Raw genomic sequence first — 26,463 nt, forward strand, 5'->3', positions numbered from 1 at the left:
ACATACCCAAACTCCCAAAGGCAGCAAAAGGAAACCTACGCCAGGATGCGCACCTCTCCGCGCTCTGCAGCGTCCAAACCTCGCGAGATTTGTTGGCTGGGCCCAATCCACGCCCACCCATATCTCGCGATACCAAGGTGCTGGAGCCGCTCTCGACCCGCTAGCGCTTGTAGGAAAGATGGAGTATCCCATGTTGGGTACTGTGGAGACTGCGGATAGCGGAGGGGCCGAACCATGCACGAACTCCGAGGAGCGGGAGGGCCGGGAACCGGAGGGGGTGCGATTCGACCACGAGAGGGCGCGCCGCCTGTGGGAAGCAGTGTCCGGTACCCAGCCGGTGGGGAGGGAGGAAGGTGAGTCCCAGGTCTCACAGACTGGAAGCCCCTCACCCCTGCTCTGCTCGCAGGGAGCGGCGCAAGCCGGGAGCGGGACCTCGGACCTGTTCTGGGGCTCTAATCGCACCCCCTGGCGCCCGGCCCGCCTTCTTGCGTTTAGCGCCGGGCCATTCCAGGACTCACGTCCCCAGCAGGACCCCAGTGCACTAAGGCTCCTGGACCCTTCACTTTCAGGCCCCTGCTCTCCCCTCCCTTCTTTCTCATCTATTAGAGCGCACCTTTCCCTAAACTCGAGAACTGTCCTCTCAGAGATCCACAGAACCTTCCTTGTCAAATTCGTGGCCGGCCCAAGTACCATTTCTTACCTTTTCTCCCTGACTTCCCATCGTCCCAGTCGCCGGCATTCCCCACTTGTAATGTCTCTTGCCTTCTTTCTTCTCTCAAGCCCTACATTTCTGAGACATGTAAAAGGGTTTCTCCTTAACCCCCCTGTGCCTGAGCCCTAGTTTACCCCTCTTTCTAGGTGTGTGGCTTCTGTTGCTGGGACCTTATTGTTAGATGTGGGATAGGAGTCTGAGAAACTGACCTGGGTGTTCTCTTTAGCTCCAGCTTCTTTGTAGCTCACTCTGGGTAGGAAGTTGTGTACCCAAGGCCACCTGGGGGCGAGGAGTGTCACTTCTAAGGGTGAAGCTTCCCAGCTTGCTCTGTGTTTGACCCGAGACTGGGTAAGATGAGAGATGGAAAAAGGAGGATGGAAAGAGCTGGCCTGACCTGGTTGTATGACTCCCTGCACAGTTCTAGAGAGGAACTGTGTCTGGGCTTCTGTGCTAATCCTGTCAGGTATCTGCAGGGAAATCATATTTCTCTAATGATTGGTTTGCTTACTAAGCAGACTAATCTTGGAAAGTCTAATATGTTTGTGAACTTAAAAATCCAATTTTATCGTTAAAATTTAATTTTAACCATATCTAAGGAAGATATTTTTAAATTTTAGTCTATACTTCTCCAATCTAACAATAAGTCTAGCCTGAGTCCTAAATTAATATGTATGGTATTTCTGAGGCTCTCTCTTATACTTTTAAATATGTTTGTAACAAAATTGCCTCCTCCTCCCAGTTTTCCTTTCATTAATTTGACCGACGTTCACTGTTCTCCAAGACTGAGCATCAACGTTGCAGAGATGAGGAAAATACTGACCTTGCCCCCAGAGTGTCTAATCCAGGGAACAGGATAATGTAAGGATTGGAAATGCAGACTGGGCACAGTGGCACATGCTTGTAATCCTAGCAACTCAGGAGCCTGAAGCAAGAGGATACCAAGTTCAAGGCCAGCCTGGGCAATTTAACAAGAACTTTTCTCAAAATGAAAAGATCTGGGGATATAACTCAGTGATAGAATGCCCTTGGGTTCAATCCCCAGTACCTCAAGAAGAAGAATTGAGGGGGAAAGGAAGTGACTAGGGGAGGAGATAGGGAAGGTATGCCTTGAAGTAAAGAACACAGCAGCTATGCACTGAAAAGTGAACTTTCTGCTTATATGTGTATAAATATATGGTCTCCCTATTATGATCCAGTTCATTGCCCTATCTTCCTCACTTGTCCCATATTATATGAGGTCTAGGTAGATACCTGCAACACTAAGTTCTCCTGGCTTTTATTTTCTTATAGCACCCTCATTAAGTTGTAATTTGTACATCATAAAACCACTGTAAAAGTATACCACTCAGTAACTTTTACTGAAAGTATAGAATTGTATAGCCATAACCACAATCCAATTTTAAAACATATCCATCACTCCAGTTAGTTCCTTTGTGCTTCTTCACATTAAATCCCCACCCCTACCTCCTGACCTAGGAAACCATTGATCTGTTTCTGTCTCTTTAAATTTATCTTTCCTGGACATTTCATATAAACAGAATCATACAATATGTTTTCTTTTGAATTTGACTTCTTTTAGCATGTTTTTGAGGTTCAGCCAAGTTGCAGTGTGTATTAGTACCTTATTTCTTTTTATTGCTAAATAGAATTTCACTGTACAGATATATGTGTACCACATTTCATTTATCCGTTCATCAGTTGTATACACGTGGATCGTTTACAGATTGGAGCTTTTATGAATAATGCTGCTATGAACATTTGTGCTCAAGTGATTTTGTTGCTGTTGTTGTTATTTTGCTTGTTTTCATGGTACTGGGGATTGAACTCAGGTGTGTTTGACCCCTGAGCTACATCCCCAGCCCTTTTTATTATTTGAGAGAGAGTCCCACTAAGTTGCCAAGGCTAGCCTCGAACTTGTGATCCTCCTGCCTAAGTCTTCTGAGTAAACTGAGATTACAACAATGTACCACTGCACCTGACTGTGCTCAAGTTTTTGTGTTGCCATACATTTCATTTCTCCCTAGAAATGCAATTGCTAAGTCATATGGTTATTGACCTTGGTTTCTTTAATTTTTTGAGGAACTGTCAAATCATTTTCCAAAATGGGCTGGGGTTGTGGCTCAGTGGTAGAGCACTTGCCAGGCATGTGTGAGGCACTGGGTTTAATCCTTAGCACCACATAAAAATAAATAAATAAACTAAAGGCATGTTGTCCATCTACAACTAAAAATAATATTTTTTAAAAAATCATTTTCCAAAATGGTTTCATCCTTTTACACTTATTCCATAAATGAGGACTTCCATTTCATTATATGCCCCCAAATATTTGTTATTGTTTGATCTTTACCATTCCAGTGTGTGATGTATTATCTCATTTTCTTTTTCCTTCCTTCCTTCCTTCTTCTCTTCCTTTCTTCCTTGCTGGGAATTGAACCCAGGGACTTGTGCATGCTAGGCAAGCATTCTATATAATTGTTTTTTTTTTTTTGTCTTATTACTGAATCGTAAGAGTTATTTATATATTCTGAATACAAATCCTTTATCAGGGATATGATTTACATAAATTTCTTTCCTATGACTTTTTTCCCCCCTAAACCATGTCTTTTTTTTTTTTTTTTCCTTTTTGTACTAGGGATTTACCCAAGGCCTTACACATGCTGGTGGGCATGTACTCTACCACTGAGCTATATCCCCAGCCCCCTTTTTATTTTATTTTGAGACGGGATCTTGCTAAGTGCCCAGGCCAGTCTGGAATTTACAATCCTCTTGCCTCAGCTTCCTGAGTAGCTGAAATTACAGGTGTGCACCATCACACCTGGCTTCTGTGTTAATATTTTATGTATAGTATGGAGTAAGAGTCTAAAATTTTTTTGCAATTGTCTTAGCACAATTTGTTGGAAATACTATCCTTTCCCCATTGAATTATCTTGATGATTATGTTGAAAATCAATTGACCATAAATGTAAGGACTCTCAATTCTGTTTGATCTATATACCTATCCTTGAACCAATATCATAATATTTTGGGGGGCATTGGGTACTGGGGATTGAATTTAGGGGTACTCAATCACTGAGCCACATCCCCAGCCCCCTATTCTGTATTTTATTTAGAGACAGGGTCTCATCGAGTTGCTTAGTGCCTCACTGTTGCTGAGGCTGGCTTTAAACTCAACATCATCTTGCCTCAGCCTCCCAAGCTCCTGAGATTACAGCATGCGCCACTGCACCCAGCTGATATCATACTATCTTGACTACTGTGACTTCACATTAAATTTTAAAATGCGGCAATATAAATCCTCCAACTATGTTCCTTTCCCAAATTGTTTTGCCTATCCTCTTACATTTTTTTCCATTTTAGAAATAAATTTTATGATCAGCCTGTCCATTTCTTTCTTTTTTCCCCTTCCTTCCTTCCTTGCTTCTTCCTTCCTTTCTTTTCCTTACAGGCTGGTGATCAAACCCAAGGCCATGCTAAGGAAATGCTCGACCCCTGAGTTCTATATGCCTAATTTATAATTTCTGTTTTTAAAAGAAACTGCTTGGATTTTTGTGGCAGTTGCATTAAATTTATAGACCAATTTGCAAGAATTGCTATCAAGACAAAATCGAGTCTCTGATATCTGATATTTTTTTATTAACATATATTAGTTGTTACATATTAATGAGGTTCAATGTGATATTTCAATACATGCATGTAAGCATGTGACCAAATCCAACCTCCCTTTTTCTACCTTATCCCCCAATCACCCTTCTTAACCTCTAGTTATCACTATTCTACATTCAGATCAACCTTTTTTAGCTTCCATATATGAGAGAATAGATGCCATACTTATCTTTCTGTGCTTTGGTTATTTCACTTAAGACCTGAGTTCCATCAGTGTTGTCACAAATGATAGAATTTCTTTCTTTTAATGGCTGAATAGTATTCCATTGTGTATATGTACCACATTTTCTTTATTCAACATTTAGGTTGTTGCCATTCTTTGCTGTTGTGAGTAATACTGCAGTGTATACAAGAGTGCAGATATCTCTTCTATATATGATTTCATTTCTTTTGGATATATACCTAGGAGTAGGATTGCTGGATCATGTGGAGATTCTATTTTAATTTTTTTGAGGTATCTCCATACTGTTTTTCATAATGACTGTACTAATTTACATTCCCACCAGTATTGTACAGGGGTTCCTTTTTCTCCTGTACATCCTCATCAGCACTTATCTTTTGTCTTTTTTTTTCTCCTTTTCCTCCCCCTCCCTTTTCCCACCTCCCCTTTCCCTCCCCTCCCCTCTCCTCCTCCTTCTAGATTAAACACAGGGCCTTATGCATGCTAAACAAGTGCCCTACCTCTGAGCTATATCCCTAAACCTTTAGTTTATTTTGAGACAGAGTCCAGGTTGTCCAGGCTGATTTTGAATTTAATTGTGCCTCAGTCTCCTGAATAGCTGGAATTACAGACTCTATCTTTGGTCAGGGTTTTTTTCATGAAGGCACATTTATTTAGATCTTGAATTTTTCTTAGTAGTGTTTTATGTAGTAATAAGAAAAGATTAAAATGTACTGTACTGAACTTACAGTGCAATTTCAACAGAAGTGGCAGAAGTAAACATTCTATCTCAAGAGAAAGGGCATTCAGTCTTTCATCACTAAATATGTTAGTTCTAGCTTTTTCATAGGTGCCTGTATGAGGTTGACAAATTTTCCTTCTATTTCTGATTTTGAGAGATTTTTGTGATAAATGGGCTTAGAGTTTATTTGCTGATTTTTCTGTACCTAGTGAGGTCATCGTATGGTTATCCTTAATTCTCTTAGTATGGTGTATGTTTTTTGTTTTGGTACTAGGGATTGAACCCAGGGGTGCTTAACCACTGAGCTCTATCCCAGCCCTTTTTATTTTTTATTTTGAGATAGGGTCTTGCTAAGTTGCGTAGGACCTGGATAAATTGCTTGAACTTATGATCCTCCTTCCTTGGCCTCCCCAGTTGCTTGGATTACAGGTCTGCACCACTACACCTGGCTCTTGATATGGTGAATTATGTTAATCGGTTTTCAAATGTTAAAGCAACCTTGCAGTCTCCCACTTAGTCACGGTGTATATTTCATTTCAGGTTGCTGGATTTGGCTTACTAATGCCTTTTTTTCTTCACAGTGCTAGGAATTGAACCCAGGGACTTGTGCATGCTAGGCAAGCACTGTACTATTAAACTACACCCCCATCCCCACTGATACCTTTAAATTAAAGACTTTCATTTCTGTGCTCACTGAAGGTGTTAGTCTGTAGTGTTGTCTTTTTGTAATGTCTTTGCCTGGCTTTAGTATCAGGGTAATGAGTTTGGAAGTGTTCCCTCATCTACTTTCTTAAGAGTTTGTGAAACATTTTTAGGAGTGAAGGAAACTTTCCTTTCACCCTTTGAAGGTTTGATAATTGCCTCTGTGAAATAAACTGACAATAGGTTAGCAGAAGAAAGGTACACAGGGCTGGGGATATAGCTCAGTTAGTAGAGTGCTTGCCTCACAAGCACAAAGCCTGGGTTCAATCCCCAGCACCGCACACACACAAAAAAAAAAGTATACAAATTTATTACCTACATGCACATGGAAGCCATACAAAGTGGTTTTATTATGCAGATAAAGACTCTTACTATCAGTCCTCAGAAGAGTTAAATGGTGTCCACCTTTATTCTGTGAATTAATCTTCCATGTTGAATGAGAATATAAGGAGGAGGCTTATGACAATTGCATTCTTTCTGAAGGAACTTCCCTTGGTCAAATAAGGGAACTTTAGAGGTAGAAGCCCCTGCCACCGCCACCCCATGTATTTTGGGAAGAAAGAGGGTCAAGATAAGAGGTAAGGGTGGAATAGGGGACAGAGAAGGTCAGAAAGACCTTGGTTCTGAAACCTTTCAAACTGCCCAAACAGATTAGTGATTTGTATTATTCAATTATTGTACAGAAGTCACCAGTGAAGTAGTAAGGTGGTGCATACCTGTAATCCCAGCAACTCAGGAGATTGAGTCAAGAGGATCACAAATTTGAGGTCAGCTTCTTAGCAAGACCCTGTCTCAAAATAAAAAGGACTGGGAATGTAGCTTAGTGAAATGTAGCCTCTGGGTTTAATCCTCAATACAAAATAAATAAATAAATAAGAAAGAGCTAGTGATGTTGATCAGTGGTAGAGTACTTGCCTAGCATGTGTGAGACCCTGGGTTCATTTCCTAGTAATGAAAAAAAAAAGAAAGAAAAAGAAGTCACCAGTGAAGTTCCCTAGGCTTTTCTTTATAGGAAGATATTTAATTATTTATTCAATTTATTAAGTTTACAGTTGGCCCTTTGTATGTGCAGGTTTCATATCTGCAGATTCAATTGACTGCTGATGGAAAATATTAAAAAACATTGTGTCTGTATTGAGCACACAAACTTTTTTCTTTATTCCCTAAACAATATAGCATAAGAACTGTTTACTTAGCATTTACATTGTATTAGGTATTATAAGTAATATAGGGATGATTTAAAGTACAGAGGAGGATATGTGTTGGTTCTATGTAGATAGTAGGTTTGTTACCTAGACCTAGGCCAGAGACCTGACTCTGGGGGTCCCTATGGCCACCTGCTACCTCAAGAGTCTAATTATCAAAGAGGAAAGTGCCAAAGTATGAAGGGGGTTTGCTTCAATGTGGACCATATTGAGAAGACGGTGGAAACTGTATTCTCCATATAGTCAGTTGCTTCAGGATTATATAGGGGAAGGACAAAAGCAGTTTGGTCCCTGGGCGCTGTATACTCAGGCGTGGTCTGGTAGATCTGGTTCTGTGGGATCTTGCTGGTGCCAGGGAAGCTAGGGAAATTATTACTCCTTGGGGTTGAGGGAGTTAGTTTCCATTCTAACCTGCAGGAAGCTAGAAAGAGGAAGGAACTTAAAAAGTGAGAACAGGTTAGAGGGACAAAATGGAGTCAATTAAAACAAGGACTGCATCCTCCTTCATGGGGAGCAAAGGGCAATGGTAGAGTTAAACTCTGCCATTTTATAAAAGGGACTTGAGCACCTGCAGATTTTGGTATTTGTGGGAGCAGTTCCCAGTTTGGATTTTGGTGGAGAGGGACAAGTTCTGAAACCCAGTCTCCTCTGAATGATGAGGAATGGTTATATTCATTATCTTAAATTTCTTTTTGAGTCATTTTTGGTCATTTATCTCTATCTAGAAATTTGTCTATTTCATCCTAAGTTGTCTGATATATTGGAGAAATTGTTTCATAATATTCATTGACAGTCCCTTAAATTTCTGCAGAGTTGGTAGTGTGCCCTCTTCCTGATTTTAATAATTTATGTCCTTTTTTTTCTTTTTTGTTTTTTTTTTTTAGGGGGTTGCGGGGCAGCTAAGGATTGAACCCAGGGCCTTGTACATGCTAGACAAGTACTCTGCCACTAAGCACCCCCAGCTTTGTGGGGTTTTTAAAAAATTATTTTCTTTGTAAATTTAGCTGAAGTTTTGCCAGATTTGTTGATCTTTTCTGGTTTCTAAGGTGAAAGTTTTTTGCTGATTTGAGACCTTTCTTTTCTGATATGGATGTGTAAAATGATAAATTCCCTTCTTAAGTGCTTTGGTTTTCATTTACAGTTCCTTCACAGTTCCATTGACCCTTGGAATTTCCTAATCACTTAGCAATAAGAACATCTTTGTTAAAATATTTGTCCTTTTGTCCTTTCTTCCTAAAATAGCTCCAGAGCTATAGAGGTGAAAAATACTCTTTTATGTATTTCAACTACATCTGAGTTTATGTTAATAAGTTGATTTTTGGAAAGTCCCTCGATAACCACAGGTTGAAGGACTAATTGCTAGGTTAACGAACTGTGTACTCAGAGGGTTAGAACTCACAGTCTCCTGCCACCCCCCAGGAGAGGAGAGAGGCTGAAAGTTGGCCAATGATAAAAATCCATCATGCCTACATAATGAAACCTCCATAAAAACCCAAAAGGACTGAGTTCAAGGACATTCAGGAAGGTGAACAAGAGCACATCCACATGCCAGGAGGCTGGCACACCCAGCTCCACAGAAATGGAAACTCCTGTGCTTAAGATTCTTTTAGAATCTTCTCCCAGTGTGTCTTGTCTGCCTGTTTATTTTGTGTCTTTCAAAATATCCCTTATAATTAACCAGTAAACAGTAAGTGTGTATTTCCCTGAGTTTTGTGAGCCACTTGAGCAAATTAATCAAATCCAAGAAAGGGATTTGTGGGAAACCCGCTTTATAGCCAGTCCAAAGCACAGGTAAAACAACATGGATCTTGTGATAGGTATGAATAGAAGCAGGGGGCATTCTGTATTAGAATTGAGTCTTCAATCTGTGAGATGTTGTGAGTGAAAGCTTGGTCCTTGTCCCCAGTGCTAATCCAATAATGACATGGTTTTGAGAACAAGGAAAAGACAGTTTATTGCTTTACTAACAAAGGGGAAGCACAGGGTACTCCTGTCCCATAGGCTGTGATTCTGCCCATAAGAGAGAACAGAGTGCTTTTAAAGTTCTTCAAAGGCTGCATTCCAGGTGTGCCCTGGGGTTGGGGTGGAGGTTTCCTAGGGTCCCAGGTGTGCCCTGTTGGCAGGTTGAAATTCACTTGTTATTTTGGGAGATAGTCAAGTCCTACATCTTCCTGTGGGTGGGTGTGTGTGTGCTCAAGGACAGATAACTGAAGGCAATCTTGTTCCCCGCCCCCAGGTTAGGGAAGGGAAGAGGAAAAGAAAAACATGTCCCTTTAAGCAGCAAGGGCTATATCAAAAGGCAAAGTGAACCACTGTTACACTCTGATACCATCTCTAGAGTCGGAATTGATTTGAAATAGAGGACTCAGCTAGTATATGCTATAGAACAGATTGCTTGTTTTGGGGGAAACTCCCATACATTTCATCACAGAAACCTTCTGTGTTACAGGAGTATATTCACAGAAACTGCATTTGTGGGTTTTTTTTTTTTTTTTTTTTTTTTGTTTTTGTTTTTGTTTTTGTTTTTGTTTTTGTTTTTTACAGAATACTGCTTTAACTGGATCCCATAAAGGGTTGCATATTATGCTTTTATTACTGGAGTCCTTAGGCAAAGGCCCTGGTCTGGCGGTCCCAACAGACCAGGCCTGGACACCTGTCATAGTATGCCAATCAAAGAGACTGAGTAGTGGTAAAAGCAAGAGCTTTTAAGCAATGTGGCCGTGGTGGGAAGAACAGACATAGGGATATAGGGACTCTGACATCAGCTTTGACATTTTATTGAGAAGAAGAACAAAGGAAAGCTTTCTGGGCTTACCTAGCTGGGAGATTTGCACAGCTGGCAGAATAAGTCCTCCTAATTAGGCCATGATCTTGTTGATCATTTATCTCAGGGATTCTGGGAAGTTCATCATTACTTGAGGGGTGATTTTGTTCACATCATGACATGCTTGCTTCTGCTTAGGGGGCAGCCTCGGTTTGTTTAGTCATGCTGGAGCTTAGGGGACAGTCTTAGAGTGATCTGTTCAAGGCTTACCTATGCTTGGAGGTAGTTTCAGTCCCTTGTCATAAAGATACTTATCAATTAGACCTTTTGTTCCTAGAATCCAAGGTAACTATGGAAGAAAGTGACTCAGAGAAAAAAAGTTAAAAAGAGCAAATGGAGACAGAGACTGACAAAATGGAGTTGAGCTGTCCTTCAGTTTCGTTTGTCAGTTCAAATAATTTCTAATTTCCCTTGGAATTTGTTCTTTGATCCATGTTATTCAACTTCCAGATAATTTGAGATTTCTAAGATTTCCTTCTATTGTAGATTTTTAATTAAATTCCATTGTGTTCAAAAACATACTTGTGGGGCTGGGGATATAGTTCAGTTGGTAGAGTGCTTGCCTTGCAAGCACAAGGCCCTGGGTTCAATCCCCAGCACCAAAAAAAAAAAAAAAAAAAAAAAAAAAAAAAAAAAAAATACTTGGTCCCTTAAATATGGTAAAACCTGACGTTCTATCCCAGAAAATGTGCCATTCTATAAAACAACATATACTTAAGAGTTGTTGATGAAGTGTTCTATAAATGTCAGTTGGATTAAGTTTGTTGATAGCATCATTATAGACTCTTACTGATTTTCCAACTAGTTGTTCTATTGATAATTAAAATTGAGATAATTAATCTGAGTGTGGTGACACACACCTCTAATCTCAGTAGCTCAGGAGACTGAGGCAGAAGGATCTTCAATTCAAAGCCAACTTCAGCAATGGTGAGGTACTAAACAACTCAGTGTCTCTGTTCCTAAATAAAATACAAAAGAGGGCTGGAGATGTGACTTAGTGGTTGGGCCTCTGAATTCAATCCCTGGTATGAAAAAAAAAAGGAATAAATTTAAAATAAGGTGTTAAGAACTGGGGTTGTAGCTCAGTGGTAGAGCATTTGCCTAGCATGTGTGAGGCACTGGGTTTGATTCACAGAACCACATATAAATAAATAAATAACATTTTAAAAGTTTATTCACAACTAAAAAATATTTTTTAAAAAATGAGAGGCTGGGGTCATAGCTCAGTGGTTGAGTGCTTGCCTAGCATGTATGAGGCACTGGATTTGACACTCAGCACCACATAAAAATAAATAAATAAAATAAAGGCATTGTGTCCATTTACAACTAAAACATAGTTTTTAAAAAATGAAGTATTAATCTGTGTGTGGTGGTGCACACCTATAATTCCAGTAGCTCTGGAGGTTGAGGCAGAAGGATTCAGAGTTCAAAGCCAACAACTCAAAGAAACCCTAAGCCACTTAGCAGGACCCTGTCTCAAAATAAAAACCAAAAAAATAGAGCGGGGGACATGACTCAGTTGTTAAGCAACTGTGGGTTCAATCTCTGGTACCAAAAAAAAAAAGAGGTATTAAGCTTGGTGAAGTAGCACATACCTGTAGTTCCAGGTAGTCAAGAGGCTGAAGCAGAAAATCATAAGTTGAAAAAAGAGCTGGAGATGTAGCTTAGTGATAGAGTACTTGCCTAATGTGCAAGATCCTGGGTTTGTCTCCAGTAACAAAAAAAAAAAAAAAAAAAGGCATTTATATCTCCAACTGTTATTGTTGATTTGTCTATTTTTCTTTTTGTCAGTTTTTTATTTATGCATTTTGAGGTTCCATTTTCAGGTGCATATACATTTATAAAATTTTTATATTGTCTGGATATAGTAACCTTCTAATCATTAGATTGATGGATAATATATAGTTAGCAATATTTTAACTCTTTTATATAGTATATCTTTTTCTATATTTGTGTCTCTTTCTCTCTCTGGGGGAAAGATTTATTTGGGTTCATTGTTGTCAGAGGTTTGGTCCATGGTTGACCAATTACATTGTTCTCAGTCTGAGGTGAGGTAGAACGTCATGGTGCAAGGACCTGGCAGAGGAGAGCTGCTCAGCTCTTGGTAGATTGTATATAGTGATAGATGGCATATATGAGATCTTCCTTCTTTTTTTTTCCTTAATTTTTTTAGATGTTGATAGACCTTTATTTTATTCATTTATTTATATGTGGTTCTGAGAATCGAACCCAATGCTTCACACATGCTCAGCAAGCCCTCTACCACTGAGACACATCCCAAGCCCCATCTTGCTTTTTCTTTAATCCAATTTGATAGTCTCTGCCTTTGGAGTGGACTATTTAGACTATTTACATTTAATTATTGATATGAAAATTAAATTTTCATTTTACTGTTTCCTTTCAGTTCTTTTCCTCCTTTTCTGACATATATGTGTGTGTGTGTGTGTGTGTGTGTGTGTGTGTGTGTGTATTTTAGTTGTAGGTGGACATATTACCTTTATTTTTATGTGTTGCTGAGGAGCAAACCCAGAGCTTTATGCATGCTATAACTGGTATAAACAAACCTACTGTGCTGCTTGTCATATAAAAGTATAGCACATATAATTATGTAAGGTATTATAATACTTGATAATAAACAACTACTTTATGATTATTTTCTATACTTACATTTTATTGTAAGTTCTTATTTTTTTAAACTCACTGTATAATTTAATGGTAGAATGCTTGCCTAGCAACTGATAGTACCCCAGTTCAATCTCCAGAATCCCCCAAAATAAGAAAAACTTACTGTAGTTGGGCACAGTGGCATACTATAAACCCAGCAACTAGGAGGCTAAAACAGGAAGATTGCAAGTTTAGGGCCAGGCTCAGCAACTAAGCAAGACCCTTTTCCAAAATAAAAAGATTTAGGGATGTAGTTGAGTGATAAAGTGCCTCTGGGTTCTATCCCCAGTATCAATAGAGAAAAATAAAAACTTACTATAAAACAGTATGTCATGTTAAACCTGCAGCAGCCTCATAATCGTTTTACCACACTTTTTTTTTTTTTTTTTTTTTTTTTTTTTTTGTGGTGCTGGGGATCGAACCCAGGGCCTTGTGCTTGCAAGGCAAGCACTCTACCGACAGCTATCTCCCCAGCCCCTTTACCACATTTCTTGATTGCATTTAGAGACTACATCAAGTGATTAACCTATACCATCTAGACATGAATACTATACTTTATGATGTTCATATAACAAGACTGCTTAACAATGCATTTCTCAGAAGGTATCTCTGCCATTCTATGATATATGATTGTATATTTATAGAGCTACACAACTATCACAACTACACTGTCTAATCTCAAGAATCTGTTCATCACCCCAGAAAGAAACCTATACCCAGAAGCAGTCACGCTGGCAACCTATCTCCCTTCTATCTCTGTGGATTTGCTTATTCTGGATATTTCAAGTAAATAAAATTGTATAATATGTGGCTACGTTAGCTTTCATCACTATGACAAAAACTTGAGATAACTTAAAAGGAGGAAAGGTTTGTTTTGGCTCATAGTTTCGGTTTCAGAGGGTTCAGTCCATAATTGCTTGACCACATTTCTTTGGGCCTCTGTCAGGGCAGAACATCATAACCGGGAGTGTGTACAGAAAAGCTATCACCTGATGCCAGCCAGGAAGTGAAAGAGAGGACGGTGCCAGAATCCCAATATGCCCTTTAAGGGCACACACCCCAATAATCTACTTCCTCCAACTAGGCCCCACATCTTAAAGTTTCTTCTACCTTCTAGTTGCACCGTCAGCTGGGGACCATGCCTTCAGTACATGAGCTTTAGAGGGACATTTAAGATTCAAACTGTAACAGTGGCCTTTGTGTCTTGCCTTCCTACCCTTAGTGTAATGTTTAAATAGTTACATTGGATATGGAGTTCTTGGTTAATAATTTTGTTTTTTCACCACTTTCAATATGTCATTCTGCCACCTTCTGGCCTTCATTGTTTCAGATAAGTTAAATTATGAATTGAATTATTTCAGTGTACGAGAGTTATTTGTCCTTTGCTGCTTTCAAGATTTTCTTTGTCTCTCAGCAGTTTGTGATGTGTTTAGGTATAGATCTCTTATTATTTATCCTACTTTGGGTTTCTTGAGATTTTTGGATGTAGGTTGTTTTTTATTAAATATGCATAGTTTACAGACATTTTTAAATTTTATTTTAACCCCCTTTCTTTCTCTTCCCTCCTGGTATTCTTATACATGATGGTTTCCCATAATCTCTGAAGCTTTGTTCATTATTCTTCAGTCTTTTTTCTCTGTGTTCTCATATTTGATATTTCTCTTGATCTATCTTCAAGTTCATCGATTCTTCTGCCACTTTTATCTTCTGTTGAACTCCTCTAATTAATTTTTCATTTAATATATTATACTTTTAAGTTCAGAATTTCCATTTGGTTCTTTTTTGTACATATTGTAAGTAGGCAACTTTTTGTACCACATTATCAGTGCCCTTACATTTACTTTCTTTTTTTTTTTTTGTATTTTTAGATTTTGATGCACCTTTATTTTATTCATTTATTTCTATGTGGTGCTGAGAATCGAACCCAGTGCCTCACACATGCCAGGCAAGCGCTCTACCACTGAGCCACAGCCCCAGCTCCACATTTACTTTTTTTATTTTTTTCCCGGTGCTGGGGATTGAACCCAGGGCCTTGTACTTGCAAGGCAAGCACTCTACCAACTGAGCTATATCCCCAGCCCACGTTTACTTTCTTAATGCCTTTTTCGTTGAATAAAAAATTGAGGGCTGGGGATATAGCTCAGTTGGTGGAGTGCTTGACTTGCGTGCACAAGGCCCTGGGTTCGATCCCCAGTACCAAAAAAAAAAAAAAAAAAAAAAAAAAAATTGAGGGCTGGGGAGATAGGTCAGTTGGTAAAGTGCTTGTCTTACAAGCACAGGCCCTGGGTTCGCTCCCCAGCACCGCAAAAAAAAAAAAAAAAAAAAAAAAATTGAAATTCTTGGGACTATCAACAATATGGATTCACAAAACAAATAGAAATACCAAAGCTTGGTGGCCTTAATGGGGCCAACTCTGGTTCATTCTTGTAAGTTACCCTGACCATTAGATTATATTGCCTAACCGTCATCAGCCATGGGTAGATTATTATTCTAGGATTATTATTCTGTCCTAGAATCTTTTGTTATTTGCTGCTTTGTCACCATAGCTGTACGTAAAAACCCACTGCCTCTTAATAAACTGTAATAAGCAGAGTGGTAAATAGGTTTCATCTCTCTCAGAGGACTACCTGCAGTTGTTGGTACTTTTTTTTTTTTTTAAGAGGGGATAGAGTTGGGTGAGGGGGAGTACTTGCTGGGCAAGTACTCTACCACTGAGCTACATCCCTAGTCCTTTTTATTTACTTATATTTTCTTTTGGAGACAGAATCTCTCTAAGTTTAACCCAGATTGGCCCTGAACTTGCATTCCTCCTACCTCAGCTGGGATTACAGGCATGCAATAACATGCTCTGTTATTCCCAGTCCTTTTAAATTTTACTTTGAGACAGGACCTTGTTAAATTGCCCAGGTTGACCTTGAATTTAGAATCCTCCTGCCTCAACCTCAAATAGCTGGATTAAAGCCATGCATCACTGGGCCTGGCTGAATTGTAGGTTCTAAAGTCACATCAAGGCTCAAGTTTACTATACAAGGCAAAGTTTACTATTAATTGTAATATAGAGGTGGTTTTGTAAGAACCCAGAAACCACTCCAGACACGGGAACTCACATAAGATGGTTTATTAAGCAAACAGAGTGTCTCCCTGCAGGGTAAGAGAGAAAATGAGAGGAAAAGAGAGCGAGTGTGCTCAAGAGAGAGTGTGAAAACCGAGGAGGAGAGAGAAAGAGAGTAGGAGAGAGAAAGCATGAATGTGAGGAGAAGAGAGAAAAAGCATGAAAGTGAAGAGGAGAGAGAGACAATGGTGGGAGAGCTATCCTTAAGCAGTCAAATTCCGCGGGTTAATGGGACCAATAACAGAGAAGGATACTTGCAAGCTGAGTGATGAACCAGTTGCTAGCTAGGATGTTCACAGACTGACAAGAAGTTGGGAGGAGGGGAAATGACTACAGCGTAAAGGGCGGGGGTGGGGGCAGCTTTATATTATATTATAGGCTTAGTCATTCTGTGACCAATCATACTAGCCCTAAGTTAGCCTAAGACTACTTAAGGCACCATTAAATCACTAAGATAGTGATCACTTTGTCTCCGGGATACCACTTCCCCTAAATTTTTTAAGTCTGTGAATATCTTTCTTTGGGGTAAGCGTAGTGGGAATTGAACCCAGGTCCTTATGCATGCTAGGTATATGCTTTACCCCTGAACTGTTCCATCACCTCCCGCTTTATGAATTATCTTGCTCTCTGTGTTAGTCAGCTTTTTGTCACTGTGACAAAAATTACCAAGAACAACTTAGAGGAGGGAAAGTTTATTTTAGCTCAGTCCCAGAGGTTTAGTCCTTGGTCAGTTGAGTCTGTTGCTCTGGGCCCAAAGTGAAGCAGAACATCATGGCCAAAGGCCATAGCAGAGGAAAACTGCTTACCTCTTGGCTGTCAAGAAGTGGAGAGAACAAGAGGAAAGAAGGAGCCACAAAGATGAACCCTTTCAGAGCCCACAGTAACCAACCATGCCCTACCTGCCTATAGTTACTACCCAGTTCATTTACACTAGGATGGACTGTTTAGGTTACAGCTCTCACAATCCAATCATTTCAGCTCCAAATATTCCTCCATTACCAGGAGGTCTGGGGGGACACTTCATATCCAAACCACAACACTCACACTGGTTCTCTCTGTCCCTATTTCACTGACCCTGTGAAAATCTGCCTTATGCTTCATACTCTGATAACCTCTACCTCAGGCACTTTCTAATTAGCTACAGAATGGATACAAATCAAATCCTCTGAATCATAACTTTTCATAAGATTTGGAGGGTTGAAATGCAGCAATATTCCTGTGTTCCTTGGCCATTGTTGCTATCAGGAAAGGCCATGGAACCTTGAGCTCTTCCTATATCAGTGTTCTAGTATCCATTTTTCAGCTTTATATGTTGAGAGGTAGGTTCCATTGATGAGGAAAGCTGAGAACACTGCCATAGAGACCCTTATTAGCCTGTTGGAATATTTACATTGTTTCGGATCCCTAACCCCAAACTATCAGCCTCTCTAGTGATTTTCTAAGCATGTAATTACCTGTATCAAACCTTTTCTGCCTGTTGGATTAGATGTGGACATCAAGGCAACAGGGATATGCGGTCGACCACTTTCTCAGAATTCTGATATTTGTTAAGTTCTTTGACCTCTGTGGGCCTTGGCTTCCTTCACTTTCACAAACCTCTCTCTGTTTTTATGGGCCTGGAATTTGGAGGCTTGGTTGCATAATTCTCATTTAAGGTCCGTTACACTTGTGCAGTCAGATAGTGGCTAAAGCTGAAATAGCACAAGAATGGAGCTTCTGGGAATGGCCAGGCATCTTTGAGGGCCTCTCCATGTAGTCTTCATCCATGGACTAATTTGGGCTTCTTCACAACTTGGTGACCTCAGTTATCAAATCGTTTACATGATGGCTGAAGATTTTAAAAACAAATATTCTCAATTTGGTTCTTTTTTATCATCTTTTACTCCCTGTGTTTATGTTGCTTAGTGCTCAACCAGTGATTCAACAGATTGTTCTAAATACCAAAGCCCTACTTGATCTTCTTTTGAATCTGTGTATTGATAGGAAAGCATATTCAAAATTCAGGCTACTTTGAAGTTTGAGGTTTGTCCTGGCTTCTATTTCCCACTGGGTCATTTCGCATCTCTTTGAAGTGTTGGTAGCCTCACGATGGGCCAGGAGTGTGTGGCTAATGTGCACTCTCTCATAGTCTCACCAAGGGACATGCTTACCCAAATCATGACTGCCCCTTCAGGTCAGTACAACCCTGACCTGACCAGATCACCACTTCCACCAGCTGCAGGTGTTGCTGCGTAGAGGCCTTACCAACCACTTAGAAATCAAGTGGTATTGGCCTTCCCTGGGGAAGTTATTGGTTCTCTTCCTGCCCCTCTCTAGCAGAACTTCTGCCCCTAGTAAGTGCAGGAGGAAATAAGAGCACCCATGGGGATAAGAAAACCACAGATCCCCATTGTTCTTATCCAAAGTTCAACAGTTCTTGTTGTTGTTGTTGTTGTTGTTTGGTACTGGGGATGGAACCTGGGGGCACAGTACCACTGAGTTACATCCCCAGTCCTTTTTATTTTTTATTTTGAGACAGGGTCTTGCTAATGTTGCCAAGGCTGACCTCAAACTTGTGATCCTCCTGCCTCAGCCTCCCAAATAGCTGGGACTACAGGTATGCACCACTGCACCCAGCTGAGTAATCTTTTCAAAACATAAACCAAATCTTGTTGTCTTTCATTACACAAAGAATAAAATCTGAAGCTCATACTGTAATTCATGAAGTCTTACATTCATTCAGCATCATCTGGTAGGCCCTGTGCTGCCTCTCCAACTTTGTCCCCTATCACTGTTCTCTCATTCACCACACTCTAGCTACACTGGCCTTCTCTCCATTCCTTGAACATGCCAGTCATCCCTGCCTCAGGAAGTGGCTCAGGCAGGAACATTCTTTTCCCCTACACCTTCTTGTGGCTGACACCTTCCTATGAGAGTCTTTACTAACGATACTGCCCCCATCATTTCCTACCATTTACTTTGTTTTCATAGCATTTCTCATTCTCTATCATTAACTTGCTTATTTATTTACTGTTTACCCTATGTGATTTATTTATTATCATGACCCCAGCACTAAGTCCAGTGCTGGCATGGACATGGCACTCTGAATACATAGTGTATGAATCGTACAAGTGTACTCTCAGGCCAAAGAGTGGGTTCCAGCAGAGTATATTCATTTAGTAGGTATTAACCAAGTCCCTACTGTGGGTACAGTATTGGGCATACAGAGTCATAAATGGTGTGTCCCTGCCCTGTTTAGTCTTTGGGAGACATCAAAAGAAGCCCCATCTCCTTTAACAAAACAAAATCCAAGCCTGAAGGTATAGCGCAATGATAGAGCACTTTCCTAGCATGCCCAAGGCCCTGGGTAGGATCCCCAGCACCACAATGGGTAGGGAGTAGGATCCACAATATCCAGGTAAGGAGGAGGTGGCTGGACTCTGGCCCCTGCCTCTAATCTTCCCATTCTATGGAGCTTCTCATCTCTTTTAAAAAGCTCTGGCTCAGACCAGTTGCTGTGGTGCATGCGTATAATCTCAGCAATTTAGAAGGCTGAGACAAGAGGATTGCAAGTTCTAGGCCAGCCTCAGCAACTTAACAAGGTGCTAAACATCCTGATGAGACCGTATCTCAAAATGAAGAAATAAAAAGGGCTGGGGACATAGCTTAGTAGTAAAGTACCTTTGGGTTAAATCCCCAGGATCAAAAAAATAAATAAAATGAAAAATAAAATGCTCTGACCCAGCAGGCTTCATAAAAACAACTAACCTTGGTTTCTCTGAACACAACTGAGGCAAGCAAAATCTTTCACAAAAATTTACCAAACACTGTAGGAGGAAAAGGGGATAATAAACAAGAGGTCCTGTACGATAGAAATACAGACAGACAAAACCCTTCTGCCCTAAAAGACTGGCATAGGTAAACCTTTGATCTTATGGCATAGACAGAGACATGTTAGATGTTCCCCATCAAGAACCTTCCTCTGGGGCTGGAGTTGTGGCTCAGTGGTAGAGCGCTTGCCGGGCATGTGTGAGGCCCTAGATTTGATACTTAGCACCATATATAAATAAATAAAAGATCCATTGACAACTGAAAAAAAAAAAGAATCTTCCTCCTGGGCATCTTTTTTTTTTGTACCAGGAATTGAACCCAACAGTGCTTAAACCCAACAGTGTTTAACCACTGAGTCACCTTTCCAGCCCTTTTTATTTTTAATTTTGAGACAGAGTCTTGCTAAGTTGCTTAGGATCTCACTAAGTTGTGAGGCTGACTTTGAACTTGCCATCCTTCTGCCTCAGCCTCCTAAGCGACTGGGATTACAGGTGGGTACCACCTTACCTGGCTTCTTCTCCTAGAAGCAATCCCCTCCTAGTTCTCTGAACTTGGCCTCTGCTTCTTATTGTTGATGCCACAGTGGAATTCATGTCTTGGGTGTGATTACTCCCTTCTCCTATAGGCAAGTCTTTGTTCTCCATGCCCAACAATTAAGCACAGGCTAACACCATGTTTCCTATGATGTGGAACTTTTGTGATATGTTAGGTGATTTTAGATGTTTCAAAGTCAGACCCAGAACAGTGAGATAATTAATCCCTTTTCAAGTCTTTCAGTTCTCCTGAATCTATCTGGTAGTAAGCCTCAGTTATGTACTACCATGTCGGGTTTTTTTTTTTTTTCTTTGGTACTGGGAATTGAGCCCAGGGTATTATGGGTACTAGGCAAGTACTCAACCTCTGACTTACATCCCCAGCCCTTTTTATTTTTTGTTTTAAGACAGGATCTCAACTGCTAAGGCCAACCTTAAGCTTTTGAATTCTCTACTCAGCCTCCCAAGTTTCTAGAATTGCAGGCATGTGCCACCATGCCCAGCTCTAAAGATTCCCTTTTAAAAGAAGTTACTAAGTAAAGAAGGTTTGTGTATATAAAATTATAAAATAAGTAATAATACAGATGGTGTGAGATGATAGCATAATCGTAATTGTAGTAGGTGGTAGTAACTGACAACTGTATATGTATTAGTATGACATTCCATTACTTAGTGCTTGTGTTTGAGACAGGGTTCAAAGACAGTGCTGTTGAGTTAGTATTTATCAACTCAGATTTTTTCTTTTCCCCTTGTAGTGGAACACATGATCCAGAAGAACCAGTGTCTCTTCACCAATACCCAGTGTAAAGTTTGCTGCGCCTTGTTGATTTCTGAATCACAGAAGCTGGCACATTACCAGGTACCATTACCATTGAACCTGTAGCACTACTTTACTTCTTCGATTCAGTGCCAAACCCTCCCTTCTCCCTGGCTTGCACTGCAAAGTGTAATTCTTAGCCTCCAGGCTTTGCATCCATGCATGTTGGCTTGTGACTTATAGATTGAGGTGATTTCTCTGAGTCTCATCTCTCCCATTCAAATCTGTATCATTATATGTGTCTTTCAGCTTGGTAGAATAGAAAGTATGAGGTATGGTCTTGGATGGACCTGAGTTTGAATCACAACTCTACTATTCATCTTGGGCAAGAAACTTCGCCATCTTCAGCCTCAGTTTTTTCGTGTGTGAGGAGATAATAATTTTCTCACTGATTTTTGTGAAGATTAAATTTGATAGCATGTACAGTGCCTTGTACAGAGCAGGGACTTAATAAACTTAAATTTCTCACCACACACTCTACAACTCAAAAGTTTTTGTGAAGATGAATCAGATGAAAATCTAACTTTTTTAATGCCTTCAATATGAAATGGCAGTTGGCTATCTTTATCTTTTTCCTGGGTTCTTGCAGAGCAAAAAACATGCCAACAAAGTGAAGAGATACCTTGCAATCCATGGATTGGAGACATTAAAGGGGGAAACGAAGAGGCTAGACTCAGATCAGGTAATACAGCTGCCATGTTGAGACCGCTCGCTTCCTGATGAAGCCAGCAAGCAGGTTGGTGTGGTGAAAGCATGGGCTTTGAGTCAGTCTGACTTGACTATAAACCCTGCTCCTATTTTGTGACTTAGGTCTTATTACTTCTCTGATCCTTGATTTCTTTCTCTATAAAAATGATTTTATAAGGGTTTTCCCTAATAAAACAAGATAAGGTTTATAAAAAGCACCCAACACAGAACCTGGCATGTAGTAGGGACTCAGTAAATGGAACTATTGTTATTCATACCACCCAGCAGTTTCTTAGAGCAGGACAAGAAGCTGCCCAAGAGAAAGTAGAGGGAGGCCAAGCTGCTTACTTTCTTGAGAGCTGTGAAAAAGAACTGAGTTTAGAATGTTTTGAATAAGAAAGTAAAACAAATGCCTGCTCTGATTTATTGGCAATTGCAATTTTTTTGGGGGGGGCTCAGAATTACTATGAGAATTATGTTGGAACAACCCCCAGTCCCTTGGGAATACCATTATTTTTGTTCTGTGGCAAGCTATACATATCATGGAATGAGAGGTCAGTAGACCAGGCTCTACAGTTTCCTGAGTGTGTGACTTTGGGCTAGTCACTTCTCTCTAAACTTCACTCATAGAGATAATTCCTATGTCTTAAGACATTGTGAGGTGAAATTCCAGTTCCTAGTAGACGATCAATAAATAAGAGTTTATTCTATAAACTGCTACCTTCTATTACAGTAGCCAATGGTCTAAAGGACCTTTCTTGGCCCTTTTGGAAATTCACTGAATGTCGATCCCCTCATGCCCTTTCTTATGATTTAGAATTCAGGAAGATAGGATCAGCTCTGTGACTGGGCAAGTCACTTAACCTTTAATTCTTAGGGTAGCTGAGTAGTTCAAGTGAGATTACAGCACCTACTACCAACAAAAATGACGAATCCCAAAATATCAACAGTGCCAAGGTTGAGAAATGCTAAATAAATACCTTGTTCAGAGACCAGACTGGGAGACCTTAAAGCAGGTTTCAAATATGTTTCCCAGCCTAACCATAATCAAAAAGTAAAACCCAATGATGTGCTTATTCAAAGGACCCTGAGCATCTACTGTGTGCCAGACTCCAGCAGGGTGTAAGGAATAGGAAATAAAACGTGAGTCAAATAGTCCACATCTGAATATTGCACTTTAGTTCACAGAAAAGAATTCTAAGCTGTGACACTGTGAGTTTAGGGTGTTAACAAGCTATATTATAGAGGTTTATTTAGTTCTCTGGCATTACAGAGAAGGAGTAAGATTATTCTTGGAATACAGACATGAAGGGACTTGATAATTGTATGCTGAATTATTTTCTTGAGTAAAAGTCTCCTAAGCAGATATTTAAACTGGGCCTCAAAGGATAAGCAGACATGATGTTAGGCAGGAAAGAAAGGAAGAACATTCTAGACAACAGGAATAGTCCAAGCAAAATAAAGAAGCAATAGAGAATAAAGCGGGGTATGATGAGTACAGCCTGGGACAAAATAGCTGGAAGAGAATCCAAAAAGGCAGTTTAGGGGTTAATAAGTGAAGTGGGTTTTAAATGCCCAGTTTCCTATGGGCACTGGGGAACCATTGAAGATTTTCTGGCCGGGCAGTGGCATGATCAGACCTATGTTCTTTCTTTCAACCAGAAGAGCAGCAGAAGCAAAGACAAGAACCAGTGCTGCCCCATCTGTAACATGACCTTTTCCTCCCCTGTTGTGGCCCAGTCGCACTACCTGGGGAAGACCCACGCAAAGAACTTAAAGCTGAAGCAGCAATCCACTAAGGTGGAAGGTACTGGTTTTCCTGAGTAGTGCTATATTGGGACCCCTCCCATCCTCAGAGCATCATTGCCAGGTGCTCCCAGAAATGCTCACTGGGACCACAGACTTGGAGAGGTTGAATTGCTTTTGAGAGCTCTTAAAAATGTAAAAGTAGACCCCACTTCATTGAAATGCAGCTTCAGAGTTGTGCTCACCTAACCTCCCTTTCTTTGGTTACATCAGTTTCTCTCAGTAGAAGATTCTTAGCCTGGACTTTTGTCCTGACCAATAACTGTAACTTGGAAATGCCCAAGTCCTCCAAGACACACACACAGTGAAAGTGTTCTGTCTCCTGCTTTTCCCACTTAGTTTTTTCCCTCCCACCATCCATCTGCTCTTGTTACCGTGTTCCAAGTTAAAAGCTAAGTCCTTGTCCTTTTCTCATGCTCACATTTTGCCCTACTCACTTTAATCCTCAAAAGCTGCCTGTTCTCTACATAAGAACTTGTCTTTCAAAGCAGAATACTTCAGTGCCAACACTACTGCCCAGCAAGCTGTTTGCAGCTGCCATGAATTTGTTCCCAGTGTAGTGACTTCTAAAATAGCCTCTTTTATCTTGTCACCACTGGGTCTCACCCCTCACTTTCATCTCATTAACTTCTATTTTGCTGGATTTTTTAACCTCTGCTAACTGCAGTTAGTTAAGAGTTCTTTGATCTTTGTTTCATTTTTTTCTTGTGAATTTTTGCTTCTGTATTTTGGACCATAAAGTAGACTACACTATTTATAGTGTTTGTTTTACTGTATTATGGAAACGGTAATATTTGGAAGGTTTTGAATATAGGGTGAAAAGTCACAAATAATTATACCCTCTTATCACACTTAAATCTAGTTATTCAAGATATGGAAGAATGTAATATGAACTTTGAAGTCAGAGACACCCAGGTTTAAATCCTGGTGCTACTGTTTATCATTTGTGTAATTTCTTTGTGTCTGAGTTTCCTCACCTGTAAAATGTTAATGCTGTCTACTTCATAGATGTGAGGATAAAATAATGTATATAAAAAACCTAGGACAGGGCTGGGGATATAGCTCAGTTGGTAGAGTGCTTGCCTTGCAAGCACGAGGAACCTGGGTTCAATCCCCAGCACCGCAAAGGAAAAAAAAAAAAAAAAAAAAAACCTAGGACATAATAGATGCTCAGTAAATGATCATTGTTGTCACCATTAAAATAGCCAATGGGTAGAAATCCCTCCTAAAATGCAGTAGTTGATCCAGTATCTACCATCAGGAACATGTCATTGGCCTTGCCATATGACATCATCTTAATCATAAGATTAAGTCATCATTAACTTGTACTTATTGCTTTAGTTTAAAATGAATATTGGCACCAGTCATGGTGCCACAATGTTTAAGCTTTAGGCCAAAGGAAACTAGCTTAAGAACTAAATTTTATCAGGCCATATATTTATCTTTCCACAAATGGGAAAAATTTGGGGAACAAACCTGACCCCAAACTTCCACCCTAAAGAGTTTATTTTCCATATTCTTTTTTAGCCTTTGTCACATGAAGATATGTTTTTATATAGTTGTCATCATAGTCCACAAACCACTTGTATTCTGCTTTGACTTTTCATTTGATTTTTGTAATTTAAACACTTTTCCATGTAATTATACTATATGTTTATAACTTCTTGAAATTAAACATTTTTCTAATGTAAAATAATATAAGCATGTTATAAAAAACATGAAAAATATAAATAGAAAATTATCATAATTTTACCATCAAGAGATAACTACTGTTAACATTTTGGAGTACTGTTTCTTCTATAATCTTTTTTGTTGTGCGTATGTGTATTTATCTGTATATTTGCTATGTGTATATTTAGATTAATTACATAAGTAAGTGCATATAAAGATAGAATCCTTTAAATAACTTTGTTTTTTAAAAATGACACACACTCATTATGAAAAATTCCAATTCAAACAGTGTAAAAGGTACAAAAAATAAAATATCACCAAAATCCTACCACCAAGAGAAACACTATTAATATATGGATGACATTTCAAAATGCCAGTATACATGTATAGATGACACAGTTATTTTTAACAGTGATATGACCATATTTTATGTATAGTTCTTTTTTATAGTTTTCATTTAATATAACATTTATATTTCCCTCTGTATTAAAAACATTTTCGTAAACATTTTGAGTGACTACTTTATAATCACATTTAACCATTCCTCTAATATTGAACATTTTTTTCCTCTTCCATTTTCCTGGTATTATAAATAACACTACAGTGGACATCCCTGTAGAATACTTTTTTCTTTATGTCCCTTGCACATGTTAGGCAAGTGCTGTACTACTAAGCTACATCCCCAGCACTTTTTATTTTTTATTTTGAGGGTTTCACTAAATTGCCCAGGCTAGCCTCAAACTTGAAATCCTCTTGTGTCAGCCTCCTGATTAGCTGGGATTATAGGCTTCCAGCACTGTACCCAGCTTATGATCCTTATCTCTTAGTGACCATTATTATCTCTTTTCTGATGTCAAAACATCTACATTCATTGTAGAAGAAATGGAACATATTGAAAAACACTTTGTGTTTTTTCATATAATCACTCATCTATGGTTTTTGCTGTTGTTTTATAAAATTGAGGACACAAGAAACAGACTGCTTTGTAACCTTGCCTTTTTTCCCCACTCATCACCACAAATAATATTTCTTATATTCTACAACATGTAGTTTACTTTTTGAATGACTTGCTGAAACAAAATCAATGGCCAGAGAGATTGCGATTCCTTCTACTGGAAAACTTTTGTGGGAATGGCCAACAAATTTCTTATGGCTTGAGAAAAACCTCCAAAATGGCTCCAGTTGAAGTAGTACAGGGATAGAATAGCATCTGAGCCATCTCATCTATCTGTGAGTGCTGCTGAGCCCTACCCCTTCTCTACTACTGGTGGTAGTTCTGGGACCCACATTTTTATAGCAGTGGTTGCTATGTTAACATCATTCCCCATGAAAACTTAATAGTGAGTCATGGTATC

The 26,463-nt window shown here is 39.5% G+C and overlaps 2 protein-coding genes across 8 annotated transcripts in view; one reads left to right on the plus strand and one right to left on the minus strand.

Moving 5' to 3' along the window:
* The window catches only part of UIMC1 (ubiquitin interaction motif containing 1), a 158,153-nt gene extending 158,107 nt beyond the window's left edge, over positions 1-46 (minus strand). The window contains 1 exon segment of the mRNA XM_079144654.1: positions 7-46. The gene's annotated coding sequence lies outside the window, so the exon portion shown is untranslated.
* Positions 47-148: 102 nt separating this feature from the next.
* ZNF346 (zinc finger protein 346) overlaps positions 149-26,463 on the plus strand; it is a 74,167-nt gene continuing 47,852 nt past the window's right edge. For 6 of the 7 annotated variants that reach the window (XR_013764598.1, XR_013764599.1, XR_013764600.1 and 3 more), the window contains exons 1-4: positions 149-353; positions 20,883-20,986; positions 21,534-21,626; positions 23,294-23,438. Coding sequence is in view for 3 of the 7 variants with exons in the window: in XM_079144644.1 (XP_079000770.1) it covers positions 179-353; positions 20,883-20,986; positions 21,534-21,626; positions 23,294-23,438 (517 nt within the window). In the remaining 4 variants the exon portion in view is untranslated. The remainder of the gene's footprint in view (positions 354-20,882; positions 20,987-21,533; positions 21,627-23,293; positions 23,439-26,463) is intronic. The other variant, XM_079144646.1, reaches the window with a different exon arrangement.

This window comes from Sciurus vulgaris (assembly GCF_902686455.1).
Source record: "Sciurus vulgaris genome assembly, chromosome: 6".
Taxonomy (NCBI): Eukaryota; Metazoa; Chordata; class Mammalia; order Rodentia; family Sciuridae; genus Sciurus; species Sciurus vulgaris.